At 38.4% G+C, this 18,878-nt stretch overlaps 2 protein-coding genes across 2 annotated transcripts; one reads left to right on the top strand and one right to left on the bottom strand.

Moving 5' to 3' along the window:
* The first annotated feature begins 7,400 nt into the window (after positions 1–7,400).
* LOC586563 (tumor necrosis factor receptor superfamily member 16) lies at positions 7,401–12,083 on the top strand. The gene is made up of 4 exons (XM_030974369.1): positions 7,401–8,022; positions 8,978–9,194; positions 9,594–9,733; positions 10,103–12,083. The coding sequence occupies exons 1-4, from the start codon at positions 7,428–7,430 to the stop codon at positions 10,429–10,431; spliced, it is 1,281 nt and encodes a 426-aa protein (XP_030830229.1). The 5' UTR covers positions 7,401–7,427; the 3' UTR covers positions 10,432–12,083.
* A 438-nt stretch (positions 12,084–12,521) lies between these two features.
* LOC586586 (sperm-activating peptides) lies at positions 12,522–17,426 on the bottom strand. Its single transcript, XM_030973732.1, has 8 exons — positions 17,025–17,426; positions 16,604–16,670; positions 16,099–16,275; positions 15,644–15,779; positions 14,973–15,016; positions 14,553–14,566; positions 13,922–13,943; positions 12,522–12,814 (listed from the first exon to the last, which is right to left on the bottom strand). The coding sequence occupies exons 1-7, from the start codon at positions 17,238–17,240 to the stop codon at positions 13,923–13,925; spliced, it is 675 nt and encodes a 224-aa protein (XP_030829592.1). The 5' UTR covers positions 17,241–17,426; the 3' UTR covers positions 12,522–12,814; position 13,922.
* Positions 17,427–18,878: the final 1,452 nt, after the last annotated feature.

Here is an 18,878-nt window from a genome sequence, read left to right on the forward strand (position 1 = left end):
TATTGTCTTCACAACACATAGTACAGTGACCTGTATATATACCAGGTGTATAGTACTTTCAGCCGACACAAACAAATCTAACCTAATTTACCAGGCGCTTGAAATGTTTTCCTTCAATAATAGGAATTTAAACTCGATTCATAAACCGTGTCCGTAATAGCATCAGATTATTCAATCCCTTAATCATATTAAGTGAAAAGTAACTAGTTCAAAGTGATTAATTCGATTTGAATTCTGCACCATGCATTGTATCTTTCAATGTGACATCACAAACATAACGACTGGAAAGTTTAGACTATAGCTCAAATCGGAAAATTGGAGAAACACGTGTAGTGGGGGCTAGAGGTCGACTTTGGAACGTGTTATTACATAGATACCATGGTGTTAGCAATAAGCTGAACTTGGAAACCCGATCAGGATGGAATTTATATGTCAAGGGAACGAGATTTTCTTTCCGAAATTGAAAAGAGAAACGATATGTCAAGGATGTTGTAACATTCAGAATAGGACTCTCAATGAAAGATTGTTGCCGCGAAACACTCGATAAGAAATAACTTGTCTTACTTTACTTAATACATAATAATGTTGAAGACTGGTAAAAGCAAACAAACGTTTTAGTGTATTGGACCCCGGGATTGGACCGTAATGTGATTAAAGTAAAACTAAAATATGCTGGACATTTTATGTCTATCTGTACACAATGAAGTATAAAGCTGCACGTTGAAGATTTATTCCTCTAAAACATAAAGGTTTACAGCCTTGTTTTCTACCTTGCTCTTTTCTTAATTAACGGAAAACCTATATAGCCAGAGGTTCGTATTTTATAGCCCGTTCAGTTGCACAATTATACCATTTTCCCCATCTTGCTATGTTGAACCTCGTTATGATGTGAATCCATACATTTTAAGGGTTTTTATATCGCATTCTCAGCAGCAGCTGCACTTCATAGGTTGTAGGCCCATCTATATTTACCGATCATTTTCTCTTTCAAAACATTTCGATTTGTGTTCTAATATCTGAACAATTTTTTATTGAACGGTCCAGTTTTAATATCATTTCTATGCCGCAGGTAGGCATTCACATCCTCGTTACTATGGATACCCTCTAAGTGACGTCGTTTTATACATTTATTCACTATCTGTATATATGCTTATTTATTCTTGTCTATTTTTATTTATTCTTCTTTTCAATCTTTGCAAACCATGGTCTTTATATCTGTTCTCTTTCTCCACACTCTCGAAAAAGAAGAAAATCGGTCTGATCATTCCAGGGCTGACTCTTGGCAACAACGTAACTCAAAACCATTACCAGATTATAGTGGCGAGCCGACTCATGACCTGGATTGACCTTTTATGGGCATGCGCAGAAAATATGACCTCAAGCAGGGGTGAATTCATGGCCCTTCGAACCCCCTCCTCTCAGCTTCTCTCTCGCTCTCTCCCCTAGTTTCTCTCTCTCTCTCTCTCTGTCTGTGTCTGCCTCTCTCTCTCTCTCTCTCTCTCTCTCTCTATTTATCTCTTAAACATGTATGAACAGAGCAACAACAAAAACACCAATTTTATTATGATTTTTTACACTTTGATTATACATGTATACTTAATTGTCAACTAGAAACCAACGTTTTAATAGTATTTGGAATTTGAACACAATGAAATAGGAGTATTTCGATCTAAAATAGATTCAAAGTGTTAGATTCGCAGGATAATATTGTTACAGGTTTTTATAATGTAGGTCATTCTTGAATTCAACAGTTTTTATGATCTTTGTGACCAAATTTTTGGCGCCATTTTACGATGTTCGCTGTGTATTATGAGTCATGTCAATGATTACAATCGACTGCACTGAAATGACAGAATATCAAATTTGTAGTCTGCACCAAAAGTGATGTTCCCTTGATCAAAAAAAGTAATTGTAAAAATGTTCAGCAAGCGAATAATAATAATCTAAGTTACTTTCTGCCCTTCACTCAAGCAAGAATCCAATAGGATGTAATCCATTTGACTTTTATAGTGTTGACAATCTTTTATTTTAGATACTTGTGTTTTTGTTGCATAAATTATCACTCGGTCTCGGATTCTAATTCTAACAATATTTTCTACAAATTATCGCGAATTCGATGAAGATTTCGCTTTAATTCATTATTGCCCAATTATTGAGCACAACACGTAACGTCTTTATTTTTCCTTTTGGGCAATATAATTTTATACAAGTCATGGGAATGTAGTAGTAAAATAAATACCACGATTGTATCCAGGGCTGGATTAGTCTATATAATAAACCGTCTGGCAAAGTAGGCATTATTTACGAAAGGGATGAAGCCACCATTACTTGATAATAATTGCGTGATTATTACAGAAGGCTGCCTTTAAAGCACACGCCCATAACTCCATATTACGTGCTCTTAAGGCTCTTAGATCACACTCGGGAAGATGATGATATGACCTCCTCTTCCTCCTTATCATCTTCCCCGCCTTCATCTCCTCCCTCTACCTCCTTCTAATTGGCAACGGATCATTGAAAAGCACTCACAACCTCAATTATCATCCTTCATCTAGACCCTGCATCGCGGGCGTGATGGGGAATTAAGTTTTCATGAGATGACTTCCTTGTTCAAGAGCTAGCGCTCTAATTTAGTTCGCGCCTGGTGTTGCAATACTGTCGTCGTTTACTGCTAGCTATCCCCGTTTTGAATGCATGGGTCTAGTCTGTCGCGTTCGAGGACAGTGTCTATGGAATACATTTGAATTGTTAAAAAGTTGTTTTAAAAATGCCCTGTTTCGAGAAAATTGGTGGATTTGTATTATGCTAATACGAATAAGATCACCAACTAAAAGAATGATTCATTCTAGGCATAATAATGCATTTTACTTTTATGGAGGTTGCGGTACATAAACAATTATTGGCTAAGTTTGGGCTATCACTTCTATATTTCACAGAATGGAATTAGTCAAGACAAGTTAAGTTTAATTTGTTTTGCAATATCCCAACAAACTAACTACTAAGGATTAATGTTACCCACAGGTTTGTGCTATTGCAGCGTTCTTCATCATGACTGAAGAGAGAATTGAATTGAATTGAACATGTGTCTGAGATAGACAAATGGAGATTGACAGTGATAGAAAAAGAGAGGTGATGAGAGAGAGGATGATTGTAGAGACAGAGAGAGAGAGAGAGAGAGAGAGAGAGAGAGAGAGACAGACAGAGAGAGACAGACAGAGAGGAGAGGGAGAGATGAGGAGGTAATCAGCGTTTATTTCAATGTCAACATTGAAGTATACAACTTGACACAAGTATACATGTAGATTTTCCATCAGATAAAAAGGTATTACGAAGCATGGTTTATGTCCTCCCTGGTAAGTATATCCCAGGTTGCTATACAGAACAGTCTCAAGCTACAAGTTAATAGGGTGTAAACGTTGCTACATTATTGCCCTTTGTTATGCAACAAGGATCTAAAATGTCAAGGAATGTTTGCTTCCTATCACTTATCTCACGACTCATCAAATTTACCTTGTAATAAAAGGGTAATTACAACCATGTAGCCCATAGTCGGTAAATGCCAAGCCGGGATGCCAAGCCGGCACCTTTTAGACTGACGTGGAAGAGTATAGTTATGAAGTAAAAACATTTCGATCGTACGAAGATGCAATGTTGTTCAGAATATAGATACAGAGTTGATTGTTATTGATAAGGATAATGATACAGTTATGACACTACATATTCTTGCATTTGAGAAAGTTGCGAGGATGATTATAATTCCACGACTTCAAGCTACCCCGACTAGAGATGCGTGTGTCATGTTGAGCCGTTGTGAGACTATTTTTATTGAAACGGATGGATTAAACTTACGAGTTGTAATTTTTTTTGCTCCCTTGACCATTTCTTTTGACGAATTGTAATAAAAGACGATAAATAACTTTTTGTTTAGCATTACCATTTTGCAAAGATATAAATTAAAAACAGTGAGGCACCCTTATTTCGAGGTAGATATTATGTTATTATAGAAAGAGGAATGACTGAGAATCACCATTTTTTCCTAAATTATATCATACAAAGTGTATGCACCACAAATTATTGTTTCTTTTGTCGTCATATCAAACCATGATACACACGACACAAGTGCATAAAATAAAGGAGTTATACTTTTAAAACGTAGAAAAGTAAAGGTAGTCATATAGAAATCCATCAGCTCAGTCATAGAAGCAATCCATGGCTACGAATCAATGCACTATTTCTGTGAGCTTCACTGCTGATGCTTTCTATTTCCAGCAAATCAAAAATGGCGCCCGAGCTCGGACATCGCGCAGACGGTCAACTACGTGGGAAATTACTCTGGCGCCTTTTTTGTCGCCTTTCTAAACTTTCAGTGCACTACGGGGACGGATTTCAAATACCATGCCTTCCAATAAACAAGCGATCACGTTGATGGCTTCTTTTTCATTTCGATTGAGTTGTGATAATCTGGAAGTGTAATAAAAAGGGAGGAATTTTTGTGAAATAAAAGCGGGAAAGAACGAGAGAACGAGAGAGAGGAGAGAGAGAGAGAGAGAGAGAGAGGGAAAATACTCTTCATTTCGTAAACTGGTTTTCGCAAATTCCATATTAGTTTCAAATCGAACGTATTCTGTCGGAAGCTAGTGTTTCAAACATTTCTCTTGTCTGTTTTCGATACGCCCTTTCATAATATACAACTTTCTCTTTAGATCTTTGGAGGCTGTGACTAAAATAGTTTATTCATATTTGTGAAACGTTTCTCTCGCTCTTTTGCTTTCTTCTCTCATCCTCCGCACCCTCCCTTTTTTTCTCTCTCTCTTTATATTCCCATCCACTCCTTCTTTGTCGCCTCGATTGAGTAATTCTCTGCAATATTCCACCTTGAAAATGGCAATCTAGGCACTCCCCCAACCATGTGAACTAAAACAAGGCCATGTCTTTGTGATGTTTATGAGCCAGCGATGATTAATCTTTCTTTCTCTTCACGACACATACCCGAATTTGATATAATGGTTCTGCATGATTAGTTATTAATACACAGTTTCATCATTAATTATGTCTGTTGCTGCTGAATCACTTCATTGATAAATTGAACCCTCGGCAAACCTAGTTTATTAATTATTTTAATAAGTGTTTACAACTATACAGTGTGTGACAATAAAAGTCACTTTATCTGCCGCTTTTATTATGTATGTAACTATTTGCCTATTATTTTGGTAAACGGAAAATTTAGATCTGATCAGCAATGTATTATGAAAGCATTTTTTGTAATCGTTAATCCATATAATTTACTCATAACAAACGATATTTTCCGATACAGAATTACAATAATAACGACTCTCTACGTTCATGAACTGACAAATAGCCTTTCACTAGCTCTAACAAAATTTTCATCAGATTTCTTTCACTGATATAGAATACTGACTACATTCAAACTCATCTCGAATTCGACTTCGAACATTTCTTTATCCGATAATGAATAGTGCACGCGCAATCACCAAAGTACTATTTTCGCAACCTAGTTTCATGACACACCCTATACCGTCCCTTGTGCCAGAGTATATTTCCCTGCTTTCAAAGGCCATCCCACCAAAAACGCAATAATCATCCAACCCGAACGCCTATTGTTCGACCCCGCATTATCAATTTTTTAGCTAATTGATATTAGGCTGCATGACCGCGAATTTTTGACTGCACGACGGAGATGAGAAAATGATGATAATACGCACCATGCGTTTGCACTTTTCAAGGGGTCACCGAGAACACGTTATAGTCTCGGCACAAGTCATCGGTTTGTGGTAAACTTGTGCTAATTATCTCTTTGTATCAAGATGGCTTCCAGAGGTGGTACATCATGTTTCACGGTCAGTTCAGTATTGTGGGGAAATATTTCAAGAATGCATGTGTTGATTGGGATTGTCATTGCCTCATTGGGCAGATTGTACTGAACGAATTTGCCGTTTCCGGCATATCAAAAAAGAATTAAGCTTACAATATCATTTTAATATGAAAACGAGACACACGTGCACATTGTATGGTTTTATATTGCTGATTACGATCACCATTGATTTCCCTTTTTACCATGTCCTAACAAACTATGAGAAATTTATAAAAGCATTATCCCGAGGATGTAGGCCTACACACTTTTGTGTAGAGGTCAGAGTTAGGGATTAACAAACAAACAAAAACACAAAAAAGAACCCATAGCAAGCCATGAATATAACTTACTATCTGCCTGTATCTTGATGTATCTTCCAGTACACTCTCGTTATCCTTCAAATCCCCTTTTTAACATGTATCATCCATCTCTTAAATTTGTCTCTCCCTCGGCCAATAACCCCCCCCCCCCCCTCTCTCTCTCTCTCTCTCTCTCTCTCTCTCTTTCTCTCTCTATTTCTCTCTCCCTCTCTTCCCTATCGATAGTATTCTCTGGCATATTTTCTCCCTCGCCGTCTCGAGAAAATCCGTTTCTTCATTTAATGAATTTCAAGGGGTGGGGTTACCCCACCACCCCTGGCTACGCCCTCCTGTAAAACAACACCATCCCTCTCCCTATCTCGATATATATAGGCGAGCTTGTCGACTCCCCGTGCGGGCCCGTCGCATGTCATGTCCTATTACACTCCCCGTTGAGAATACACGTCAGCACGACCGGGCGAACAAATTTACTCCTTTTCTCGTTACAGTATCAACCTTCTCCAGCCATTTTTTATTTTCCTCTCATAAAATCAACAGACTCTTTGGCTTAGCGGCAGGTGGGGATAAACCATTGCCTTCCATCTCTACTAACCATCTCACAGCAGTGTTCTTTTATGGACATTTTTGTTTGATTCGTTGGTGCCGCTTCTTGACCCCATCAAAATTTTATACCTGCCCATAACCTCCGCAGACGAGTATACGACTCGGGTTTATTATGCGGTGTGAAATGGTGACTCACGAGACTTTTTTTATACTCGTTCAGGGGCCGAGTGATTCCATCAATAGATCGTAGCTTCTACCCCTTGATGGCGCTATTTAAAAAGTCCTCTTTGGGGGAACAGGATGCGGATAAACCAGTATATCCACAGATGTTTTATCCCGGTGTTTGTCTAGTAGTAAACAAATAAATATATTCAATTTCTTATACTCAATTTAATGTCGGGAATTATTTTAATGCAATACAACATTATAATGTAATTCTGACAATCCATTGGCAGAGCTTGCTGATACTCGTATCAAATTGTGGCCTTTAAAAGGCCTAACAAATTACCAATCCTTTTAATCAGACTGTCTATGCTTGATCAAATTAACATTATTTTGACATTTATGAAATTGTCTTTTTAGGGACGTGATTGCAAGTTGCCTTCATCGTGTTGATTGATTTAAAGTCTTTGTCGAGTCACACCCAGCATACTAATCAGGAATATATAATTGTTCTTTAATTGCAGAACACCATGCCCGCCGAAACACAGGAACCTTCGACATCCTTCACACCAACTGGTATACCGATGAACTCTACAGTTACGGAAACAGCCGAATGCAAGACGGGAGTCTATTCCACTACCGGTGAATGTTGTGAAGAGTGTCCGGACGGCTTCGGCGTTCATCGACAATGCTCGGACCCCAACGCCACCAACACGATCTGTACCATCTGCGAAACAGGTATGACGTACTCTTCCGTCACAAGTCACTTGATGCCATGTCAAACCTGCACACGATGTAGCCACAACGAAGTGATGACGTCATCCTGCAGCATCATGCAAGACACAGAGTGCGACTGTGCGCCGAATTATTTCCGAACGGACCCACAAAGCGGCGTTCCGGCTACAGGGACCGCCTCGATGTGCAGCCAATGTATGTTCTGTCCTCCTGGGTTCGGCGCGGCAGTTCCATGTTCGCCTCGACAGAGCTCGAGGTGTGAGCTTTGTGAGAATGGAACCTACTCGGACATCGTCAGTTCAACTGAAGGATGTAAAAAGTGTACAGTCTGCAGAGAAGGCAGCATTGTACTCAAGCGGTGTACGGATATCTCAGATACTGTCTGTTCAGGTAGAGTCATACTTTCACATTTACATTCTGGTTACACCGCCGAGACCGACACCAGACCGACGCTATATAAAACGAATAAAAATTGCCATTCGCCTGAATGGGCAAAATTTGGTGGAATATAAATCGGTATGGAGGTGGTGTGACTGCGCTATGACATACACGCAGGGGCGTACGCAGGGGGGGTGTTTTGGGGGTTCAAACCACCCCCCTTTGGTATTTAAATGTATGTAAACCCCCCTAAAAAAAACCTAAACCCCCCCCTTTGGCTTTTTTTTTTTTTTTTTTTTTTAAAAAAAAAAAAAAAAAAAATTATACCCACGGCTAACCTAAATAAGGTGACCTTACCCTCCCCCCATACGTAAAAAAATGTCAAATTTTGAAATTTGAGACCAAAAAAAAAAAAAAAAGTGTCCGCTTACCCCCCCCCCCCCCCCCCCCCCCCCCCCCCCCCCCCCCCCCCACTGAGCGACTTTTCTGCCGGCTGAGTCGTTGCGATTTTTTTGGCCTCCAAAAAAAAAAAAAAAAGTGTCCGCTTACCCCCCCCCCCCCCCCCCCCCCCCACTGAGCGACTTTTCGGGAGCAAAATATTTTAAAACCCCCCCCCCTTGAAAAAATCCTGCGTACGCCCCTGCATACACGTTTCCACTTTAGTGGCAGGAAGCAAACTTAATGATCCATCAAGTTTTCAATTAACATGATTAAAGAAATGATTTAAGAAAGGGCGATAGACAACTTTAGAAAGAAATCATTTTATACCAATCTCGGATAAAAATGAAAAGGAATGATCAATCTAAAAATGACAGCAAGTAGAGTCAACGCAAGACAATCATCTCTCTTTAATATATATTCTTTCGTTTCATAATATTTTGCGTGTGCTTTGTGAGGGTTTTCCTCTACCGTATTCACTAAAATCAAACTATTTCAATTTCATTTTGTGTTTCCTACTTCTACACAGATACCTACATACCAGCAGTGACGGACAGACCAGAGAACGATGGTATAACGACGACGGCATGGATCCCCAGATCGAACAGGACATCGTCAGGTTTCAGCGTCGTACCCATCTTCTGTACCCTTCTCGGGCTCGTCATCTTCGGTCTGCTCGCTTACGTCATCTTCAAGAAATGGTCGTTTAAGAAGATGAAGCTGAGACAGACTCAGAAAATGACCAGGTGGGTTGGCGTGTCAAGAACTTATGAGAAATCTTGATAAAATTGAAGGAGTTTCAGATCCGTTCGCTACAGCTTGATTTGTCACGGATGTTTTAATACAAGTCAAATTTCATTCTGCGACAGTTATGATATACAGAACTGAAATAAGGAATATATTCAACATGTACAGAACTTGTTTAGTAATGACACACAAAATTAATGACTGTTATATATCTTCAAGTTTGGTTGTTAAAACTTAGAACTTTCTCCCATATTGTCGACTTTGAAATTTATCCAGCCCTGTATCCCTCATATACGGCCCGTCCGAAGGGGGAACACGAGGAAACCTATTTACCAAGCAACCATTATTCGTAAAATGATTACGTTTTTTGTGTTACACTTTGATTTGTTTTAAACCAGGTCTAGCTCGTGCCATACCGATATTGAAGGAAACACAATCTCTATACTCTCACTGAAGAACGGTCAGAGCTATGCATCAAGAGACTCGGCCCTAGATCGGTCAGGTGTAGGCAGTATCTGTAGACAGCCACTCATGGCAGGTAAGGCACTAGCATGATATTATAGCCAGTAAAGAAATTAATAAACTTGTCTTGTTAAACCCCAAAAGGACTGACGCCGAATGATAATTATAATTGTTCTCCCATGAAACCAGAATCAATATAGCCCTCACCCCACACAAATCAGATCCTCCAAGCAAATTTTAGGTATCAAGGTCCCCTCCTTGCTTCCCATCGCCGATTTGTTGAACGTTCTAGAGGGTGTTAAGTCTTCTATCCGGCACCCCTCCACCCCTCTTTACTTTTCTCTCTACCACTATCTCTCTTCTCTTCCTCGACCTCTTTATCTATGTAGCCTGACATTATTAATATTATGATATAATTATATGTTTCGTCTGGTTTTATTTTCAGTTCCGAGTGCGATGCCCTACCAGCAGCTACCTTCAGACAAACGCTACGAAGTAGAACGCTCGCTCTCGGTCGCACGGATGGACGGCCGTGACTGGAGAGGTTTGGCCCGGGAACTAGGATTCTCAGATCTAGACATCGTTCACATCGCTCAAACGTGTACAGGATCAACACCACCCGCCAGAGCTATGCTCATTTCATTGCATAGCAGAGATATCAAACGCGCAACCGTCGGGACGCTCGTCGAAGCGCTTAGGAGGATACGACGAAATGACGTTGCCGATTTAATACCCATCTTCACGTATAGTGCTTATCACTTTCCAGGATCATGATGTCTGCTGCGAAAACTATTTTTAAAATGTAGAATGGACTCATTGTAAACAATGTTACTCTTTTGTATATATAGGTTACAGGTGGGTTATTTTGTACTCCAATTTAAAATATTGATATGTACTTGCCAGGTAGACGAAGACTGACATTGCACCAAATTCGAAATCACAAATTATTGAGTAGTCGCTTCATATAACTTTTGTAACCCTTAGGCCTCCAGTATACTATAAAAGATACACAATCTACATCGATAAAGTGTTTATTCTACAGCATTAATAAGAATTAAATCTTTCACTATACTGTTGCTTGCTTTATTACGTTGCCTTGTTATTCTGTCAGAATAAGCATTGTTTTTGTCAGGAGTTTGTTAATGGCAGCGTTGGACTTTTATACATAAAAGTTATCTTGTGGGGCTTCCCCGAGTCGCTTTTGATGTTGGTAGGGTCTAATAGTGTCGAGACCCTTTACTTAAAAAGAACAACTCTTATTAATGCGTTGTAAAATACATCTAAGTGTACACAATATTATTGTTCATTATGATCGGCACTTGTATAATGTTCAGTAGGGTACATCATACCTGGTAACTCATCGTAGTGTTTAAAAGTCAAAGAAGAGAGAAAATGAGAATCATTCATTTTGTATTGAAACATTGAATATTCATAATTACATTTACATGGTGCAATCTCTTTAATTCTTTAATGTAAATTCTTTTCTACATAAGCCCGTATTATGAAGACTATAGTGATACCTTTCAAAGATTGCTTAGAAGAAGAAGACAAGTTTTCAGACGCACGATATAACACTTTTCTTGTGGAATTGTTGAACTTCTGGTAGATCATTTTGGCAGCACTTTAATTTGTAGGGCTGGCCCCTCATGCATTAAGTTTGATTGACTTTCATCAATCATTATAGTGGGTGCCTGAAGGAGTCGTGTTTTGCTTATGAGAGTCTATGTGCGGGGGGGGGGGGGAGAATGGGGTGTGGTTACATTTTGTCACGTATTTATGAAGGCAATGCCATAACTGCCGTTAGAAGAAAACAAATGTAGTTTTGACATTTTTAACATCTTATAAAAGAACTTGATAGCGTAAGGTTTTATATGCGTTAGCAAACTTGTTAATAAATCGTCTGCAATGTATCTCTATCCATCATAACTGGGAAAATAGTAAATATCAGAGACACCTGTTGACTTTAGATGTAAATTAATATTCATATTCAGGCGAGCTAACATTTGTAATCATAGATCGATGAATGGCGTCAAAACACATGCAGACCACCTCGTTGTCCAAAAGACATTTAAGCTAATTGTATTACAACTTTCTTTCGATCCGTGATGAATTACATTGAAGGTGCTGCTTTTCTAATAAGTAATAAGTAAACAATTTTTAACCTTGGCGTGTATACTATTTTGATGAGTGTGATCTTTTTATCCCAAGTAATGTGGCTATATTTATTATCCTAATTATTGTACTATTTGTTGCGATGTCTGAGAAACATTTGAATGTTTACTTGAAATAAAATTGGGAGATTATCTGTAAGCATGGAGAAAGAAGAATGTATGAAATATGGATACTAATTATTTGATATAATTTGTCAAGTGCAGTGTAAATAGTATCACGATTTTGTATAAAGACATTGACATAACAAGAAAAAAGCTAGTATTCGTGTTCATAAACTACGCGTCGAAATGTTCGTTGAAATCAAGTTTATATATAGAGCATGGCGAAATATATGGATATAGAAAGAGAGAGAGAGAGAGAGGGTGGGGGAGAGAGAGGGAGAGGGAGAGAGAGAGAGATATGGAAGAGACATGGGTATGGAGAGAGGGATGAGAGAAATAATTTAATAGAAATAAAGAGATAAAGGAGAGACAGGCAGACGAAGAGTGAGGGACAGACAAAGAGACATAAAGAGAGAGAGAGAGAGAGAGAGAGAGAGGGGGGGGGGTCATGATGTAGAAGAAGCGTAGTTGATGGGAAGGGAGACGAGTGAAAGAGGAGAGTATAAAAGGCTATATGTACCGAGATTTAAACTAAATTTAGATCGAAAAGAAAATGGCCAAGGAAAGGCAAAATCGTACATTACAGACTATGAACGAACGAGACTTCACAGAAACTTGGTACACTTCAATATGGTCTATTTAATCATTACTAATTAGAATCACAAATAATCACAATCATGCATACTAAATACATACAAATGAAAGCAAAATATCAAAGGTGTATGGTACAGTTTAGTGACCTCTCAACAATATGGTCAGATCTCATAATACATCTGATTTGTTTTACAAGAGTTGAGGTCGAAAAATAATGTCTTATAATGTTTCGTCCGATCACCATCGCTGAGTCTATCCATTTGATGGAGCATAATTTGTCCATATACGTCCTGTAATGGAAGAATAACATAATTTCATCAATTATCTTGCTCACAGAAAATTAAGGATAATGCGTCTAACTGATTCAAAGGTAAAATTCCCAATGTCGGACCATAACTTTACAAACGACATTATACTTCCCTCTTTTACATCCTATGTTAACAAATTGGGACGGATGGATACGGACGAGAACAGGTGTATTCTCGAATAATCAAGTAAATTGAATTAAACGACTTTTAGTATGAAGCAAGACTTGTTTCGTCTTGTTATACGAATACAGTGAACGACTAATCGCGTTACCAGTGGCGGCGATCCCGGTGGGACGGGGAGGGGGGACACGTCCCTCAGCAATTTTGTTTAGGGGGGGATCGTCCCCCCCCCCTCAAAATTTGAAAAAGTGCAAAAAAAATGTATTGCAAATACTGACTAAAGACTGCAACACACTTTTAGGCTCTGGAGGGCCCACGAGTGCAGCGTTTAGACAAATAAAAATGCAAAACTTCTTCACACTCGGTAGCTGCGCTCCCTCGCACAATATCCTACAAATGTACAGGTAAATACCGAGAAAATTGAAGTGTGAAAAAGGTGACCTGCATGCCAGTGCCACAAATAAGGTATCAACATATGCACATCTGACCGTAATTAAATTCCTAAATCTCCTGGGCTTTGGGGGGGGGGGGGTCTCCGCCCCCGGATGCTCATCTGACCTTAATAAATTGCTAAAACCCCTGAGCTTCATGAGGCTCCGCCATTTGACACCTGCCGGGGCTTTGACCCGGGACCCCACGCCAATTGACGCTCCACTTTGCTTTGCTTTGCTTTGCTCTACCTGATCGTAAATGCTTTAGCCCCCCCCCCCCCCCCCCACTTTGAAAAACGTTCCCAGGGCCTGCGTAACATGGAAGAGTGGAGGTCATGCGGATTTTTTCTGCCCCCCCCCAAACATTTTTGCTCATTACGCCACTGCTCCCTCGTCCCTTGCATTTCGCCCCCCCCCCCCCCCCCTCCGGTCATGAAAAGAAATCGACGCCCTTGCGCGTTACATCCCAAGATAATTCACTAATACCTTTAATGAAACTCAAGATGCGATTGGTTATTTTAAACAATAGTATTCTTACCTTACTTGTCGATACAGCCGCCCTGGATAAGAAATAACAAAGTAATAATATCAAGCTAATCAAATCGTTTACACATATAGGTAAGATACAATGAATGAAATACGATCATATGATTTGTAGCATATAAAATAATTTAGATATTTTGTTTCACGTTTTTAACTTCATAAACCATTACATGTTGAACTTTGTGCAATAACATTTCAAGGATAGGTTTAATGACGACCCCTTAGCCTGAAAGAGATAAACTCTTACTAGGCTATAGTGGTCAACTAATTACATACATTTAGGCATAGTTAGTTGACAACTAGACTGCGTAAGGTTGTATGCATATGGGCCCTGGTCTATTGAAAATATAATTTTGTAAAATTTGTTAAATGACCCATTTTTTTAACAACTCAAAAACTAAAAGATCCACACGCGCAAAATGTGATAATGCAAACTGCATGCATCACTTGCTCCGTCCATTCCATTTATTTCAGTATCGGTCACTCTATTTCATACAGACAATATTTTTGCTAATGATGATCCGATTGTTATATTATACATTAAAGGAACATTAAAAATATGTACTCGACAAGAGTTTTAGAATACAAGAAAAACAAAGGAAGGTTATGAAGGAGATTTAACTTACCGTCAAGCAATTTCTGAAAAACAAAAAATAAATTGAAAATACGATCAAAATAATATGTTACATGTGAGCAGAAAGGTAGGGTTAACAATGTTACCCTAAACACCGTATCCTTCAGAAAATTCGTTTCGATTTTTCTTCATAAGAATGCTGATGAAGCCTGCTTTTTTCCAGTGAAGTGTGTATTAGTTTATTACATTAATAAAAACTCTTACCATTATGAAGTGCATGATAAACTTTTACGTTATCCTGTTACTAAAGTATGATGGTTTTATATCTCGTATACTTTGCTTGTTTATATCAATAAATTCAATTTTTACTTCAAAACTAATTTTTGTTTAATTTTTGTATGAGAAAATACTTTGAACTATGTTATGAATACAATATGATATTCTATTGATCAAAGGAAAACATACAACTTACCCCTCTCGCTGAAGAATATATCCAGTGCAGGGTCCATATATTCCCTAGAAAGGTTAACAAAACAAATAGTAAATGACTTGATTATGGTGGGGCTTGGTTACGCTATGAAATGACATAAAACAGATAGTGTTATATCTATATTTCAGACGGAAATGTCGCTTTACAGATTAAAAAGTATATTGCCGGAAAGTATAGTCTTTGGATCACCCATTTAGTTACAGCAGCCGACTCTTCAAGATGAAGAAAAGAGAAAGAAAATATATTTCTTTTATTTTTCTTGCGTATGTCTCGTGGCCTGTCTACATAGGAGAGTAGTGGTAAAACACTCAACCGTCTGGAGGACAAGCTTACACGGGTAGGCGTACACAGCATTATTAACCCACACAAAAATAAATGAGGGGGGGACCAATTTTAAAAAGAAATTAATGATAAACGAAGATTATGATTGTTTTCAGTTCAAAATATCTTTGCATATTTTAGACACATTTAAGATTGGGTACAAAGTTTGTTCATAAATTTCGTATTCTGGAACATAAAATTTCTTGAAGGGAATGTTTCAGGAAAGCTTGGCGAGGGGGGGGGGGGGGAGGGGCACAATGGAAAGTGATTAAACTCGGTAAACGCCCTTTCGGAGAAGGGCCATATTCATTTCTCGTATCCTCGATACTCACTTTGTATGCTCCTGTTGTACGGTTTCACTGATTGGGATGTTATCATCAACACAGATAGATGATTGCAAGCCGGAAATCAAACTGGAATAGTCGGACAGGAAATCATTGAGCTTGGATGACATCGCTTGAAGGGTTTCTGTGAATAAGGAAATGGATCTTAAGTTTGTCAGAATAAAGGCCTACATTTTAAATCAGCTTAATCAACAGCACCTCGCATGAATTCTCTCAAGTATGACAAAACTGACAACCATCTTAAAATCAGGTCACATTAACATCATAGCCAAGACAGTTGTAGTAAAAGATAGATCCATTAACAAAAGGACTTTGCGGCTTGATTAAAAAAAGTTTGGTTGGATTCTGTTGTTACGATTGAAAGTAAATTAAATAAGTGCGACCAAATCAGACCGAAAAATACTATCCAACACTTATTATCGAACAAAAAAGATATCAATTACTCTGGTCCATCTCGTCGTTGACGAGGAGGTTGTTGACGTATTCGATGCCGTGAGCGAGCAGGGTTGCTGTGTCGATGTGAGACTCGATCTCGTCTTCCTTTGACATCAGATAGGTGATTGCCGGTGAGTACTTTGGATCATACTTAGCCTTGCACTCATAGATGACCGTCACATCGACTGTAAGAATTTGATAAATACTGGAGGTTAGCTATACGCAGGTAATTTTTTTTGTTTTGTTTTGTTGTTTTACATTTTAAGCAGCATTGGGACAGGTATTATTGACATAAACATGTTAAAAGGGAAATAAAAAGGCTTTGGTTGGATCTACTTGTGAATGGTTTTTGAAAACACGAACAAACAAATTTCACTGACTTGGGTAGATTTCTTACTGAATCAGTCGGAAGAAAATGAGGACGCTGCTTTTCAAATTCAAAATAGCATCTTTTGGTTCATTCATTTTTTGGTCATAAAGATTTGTAGGCAAAAGAATGAGAAAAAAACTCACTTTTTGGAAATACCACACTGGGAATAGTGACGTCAACCTGAACTGCAATGCTATGAAGTCTTGACAACTGTCAACAAATGGAAAGTGAACAAAATAAATCTAAAATTGCAGTGAAGGTAAAATGAAGATATGAATTAATTCAACTAAACCGAATTTAGCCGAAATTTCGATTATTTATCACGGTGTTGATATCGGAACAAAAAATTATAAAACAATACTTTATTTGTTTTCTGTTTATCTTCTGACTAGTGTAATTCGTATTTTGGACGAGAAGGGTACACAAAAATAATGACCTCTGGGTCGTCATGTTTGATACTCTACTCTTAAGCATACAGCTTGAATGAAAGAAAACAGATTTTAGATCTGTAATAATACTCAAAATAAAAATAATAAAATAATTTAAAATTGAAATATAGATTACCTGTAAGTCGAGCGATGACAAAGCCGACATCAAGGGCGAGAACATATCGACGATAGCCATGTGTGAGACGCTTTGAATATACATGGCACTATCTGAAATCTGGTCGTTCGACTGGTCGTTCGACTGTGATTCGGAGTGCATGCCGCCAGTCGACGTGATGGGGCTGCCTTCGACCACGGCGATGACGATGCACAGGAGAACGAGTACGAATTTCATCTTCTTCGGCGTGTCAACTTGTTGAGGGGAATAGTCAAAAGTGTCGTTTCGAGATGGAGACTTTGCCTTCCTTGAAACTCCTTTAAATACTTCTGAAAGCGAGCGACGTAGGGATGGGAATTTATATTACCTTGGCAATTTGGAGGACGTTTCCGACTGGAAGCTGGTGTGAATACAATAAGCTTCAAACTCATTTAAATGTTATGCAGAATTTTGCCGAAAACAAATTACTGGTTGTGTTTCAGACCCATTTACTAATGTTATGCGTACTTTTCGAATAAAAGTTTCTCTTGACGACTGAAAAGCTGATAAGACATTTGTAAGACATCGCGACAACCAGTGCAGTATGCAAAGTGAATTCAATCCATATGCCTTTATATGCAATAGTGCATAGGAGACGAATCAAATAGTTGGCAACCAGGGATTCAGGAGAGAAAAATGCATAAATTTAGATAAATTAGTAAAGTGATCTGTATGCAAGCTGAATAGAGTACCGAAGTGTGACGTATAGCCAAGTTGTCAAGGTAGTTGCTTTCAAATTGTTGTGCTAAACAATCTTGTATCTTGTCTCTCTCGAAGAAGCGCTATAAATTTGAATAAGCTGCGCTATGCAACAGGCATTTCTGAATACTAAAACATTTTGTTACTCAGTACAACTCCGGTGAATTTAGCATTTTTCAGTATATGCACCTGTGATTATGGGAAAATATTTTGAATTAGACCTGTGAACTGATCTATTTCAATTGATGCATCTTTATATTTCTAATGTATGCTATGAATAAAAGCAACTCTATGGAAGAAATCCACTTTTGCATAGACCTACATATTTAGTTGTTTCTATGTCGGACAAGCCTCTCGCAGGCTCTTCAGTTGTCAAGGGGGAATTTTGTTTTAAAATGATGCACTTTATTCATTCAGTAAACAGATCTATTCTTTAACTAATGATCGTCTTAATCATTTGACTTTATGTTGAGGACCTCGCATTACGATAAGAATAATAGACGTGTTTGAAACGATTTTGATGAGGGATCTCACGACAGATTTTGGTGTTCTTGCTGGCATTTTGTTTTGGACTGTAGTTTTATTTTCCTAAAATAGAGTAATTTATATCGAGCAAAATTTCGATTTATGCATTAAGTCTTCAGTCGGAAATCATAAATGATATTCAATGATGCAGATGGTTTCACACAAATGAAACGGATCAAACTTGTTTATCCTCTTTCACCCCCCCCCCCCCCCCCCCATACCAGAGTTCTCTCTACATGTAACTCCACACCAAACAATCATTGCGAGTTGATATAACTAGCGCCATCTCAGACTTATTTGAGACAGCGCAATTAACTTTTAGATTGTCTTAGATTATTTCCCAAACTTGTTTCATATTATCTCGTTGTAGCATGAAGCAGATCAATTGAGGATGAAATGGAAAATTAGAAAACAACGAGCGGTGACGGGTAGGAGACTAATGATCATTTCAAAGGAAATTTATATCAAGGTTCAGTTGTTGTGGGTTGTTTTAGCTGTACATTCATTGCACCGATTATGTTGACCCGCATTTCCCATAATCATGAACCGATAATGTCATCGGTGTGTTGCTTTGAAAATATCCTGCTATGCAAATATCCATAATAATCACCC

Source organism: Strongylocentrotus purpuratus, unplaced genomic scaffold (assembly GCF_000002235.5).
Source record: "Strongylocentrotus purpuratus isolate Spur 01 unplaced genomic scaffold, Spur_5.0 spur5_scaffold_7, whole genome shotgun sequence".
Taxonomy (NCBI): domain Eukaryota; kingdom Metazoa; phylum Echinodermata; class Echinoidea; order Camarodonta; family Strongylocentrotidae; genus Strongylocentrotus; species Strongylocentrotus purpuratus.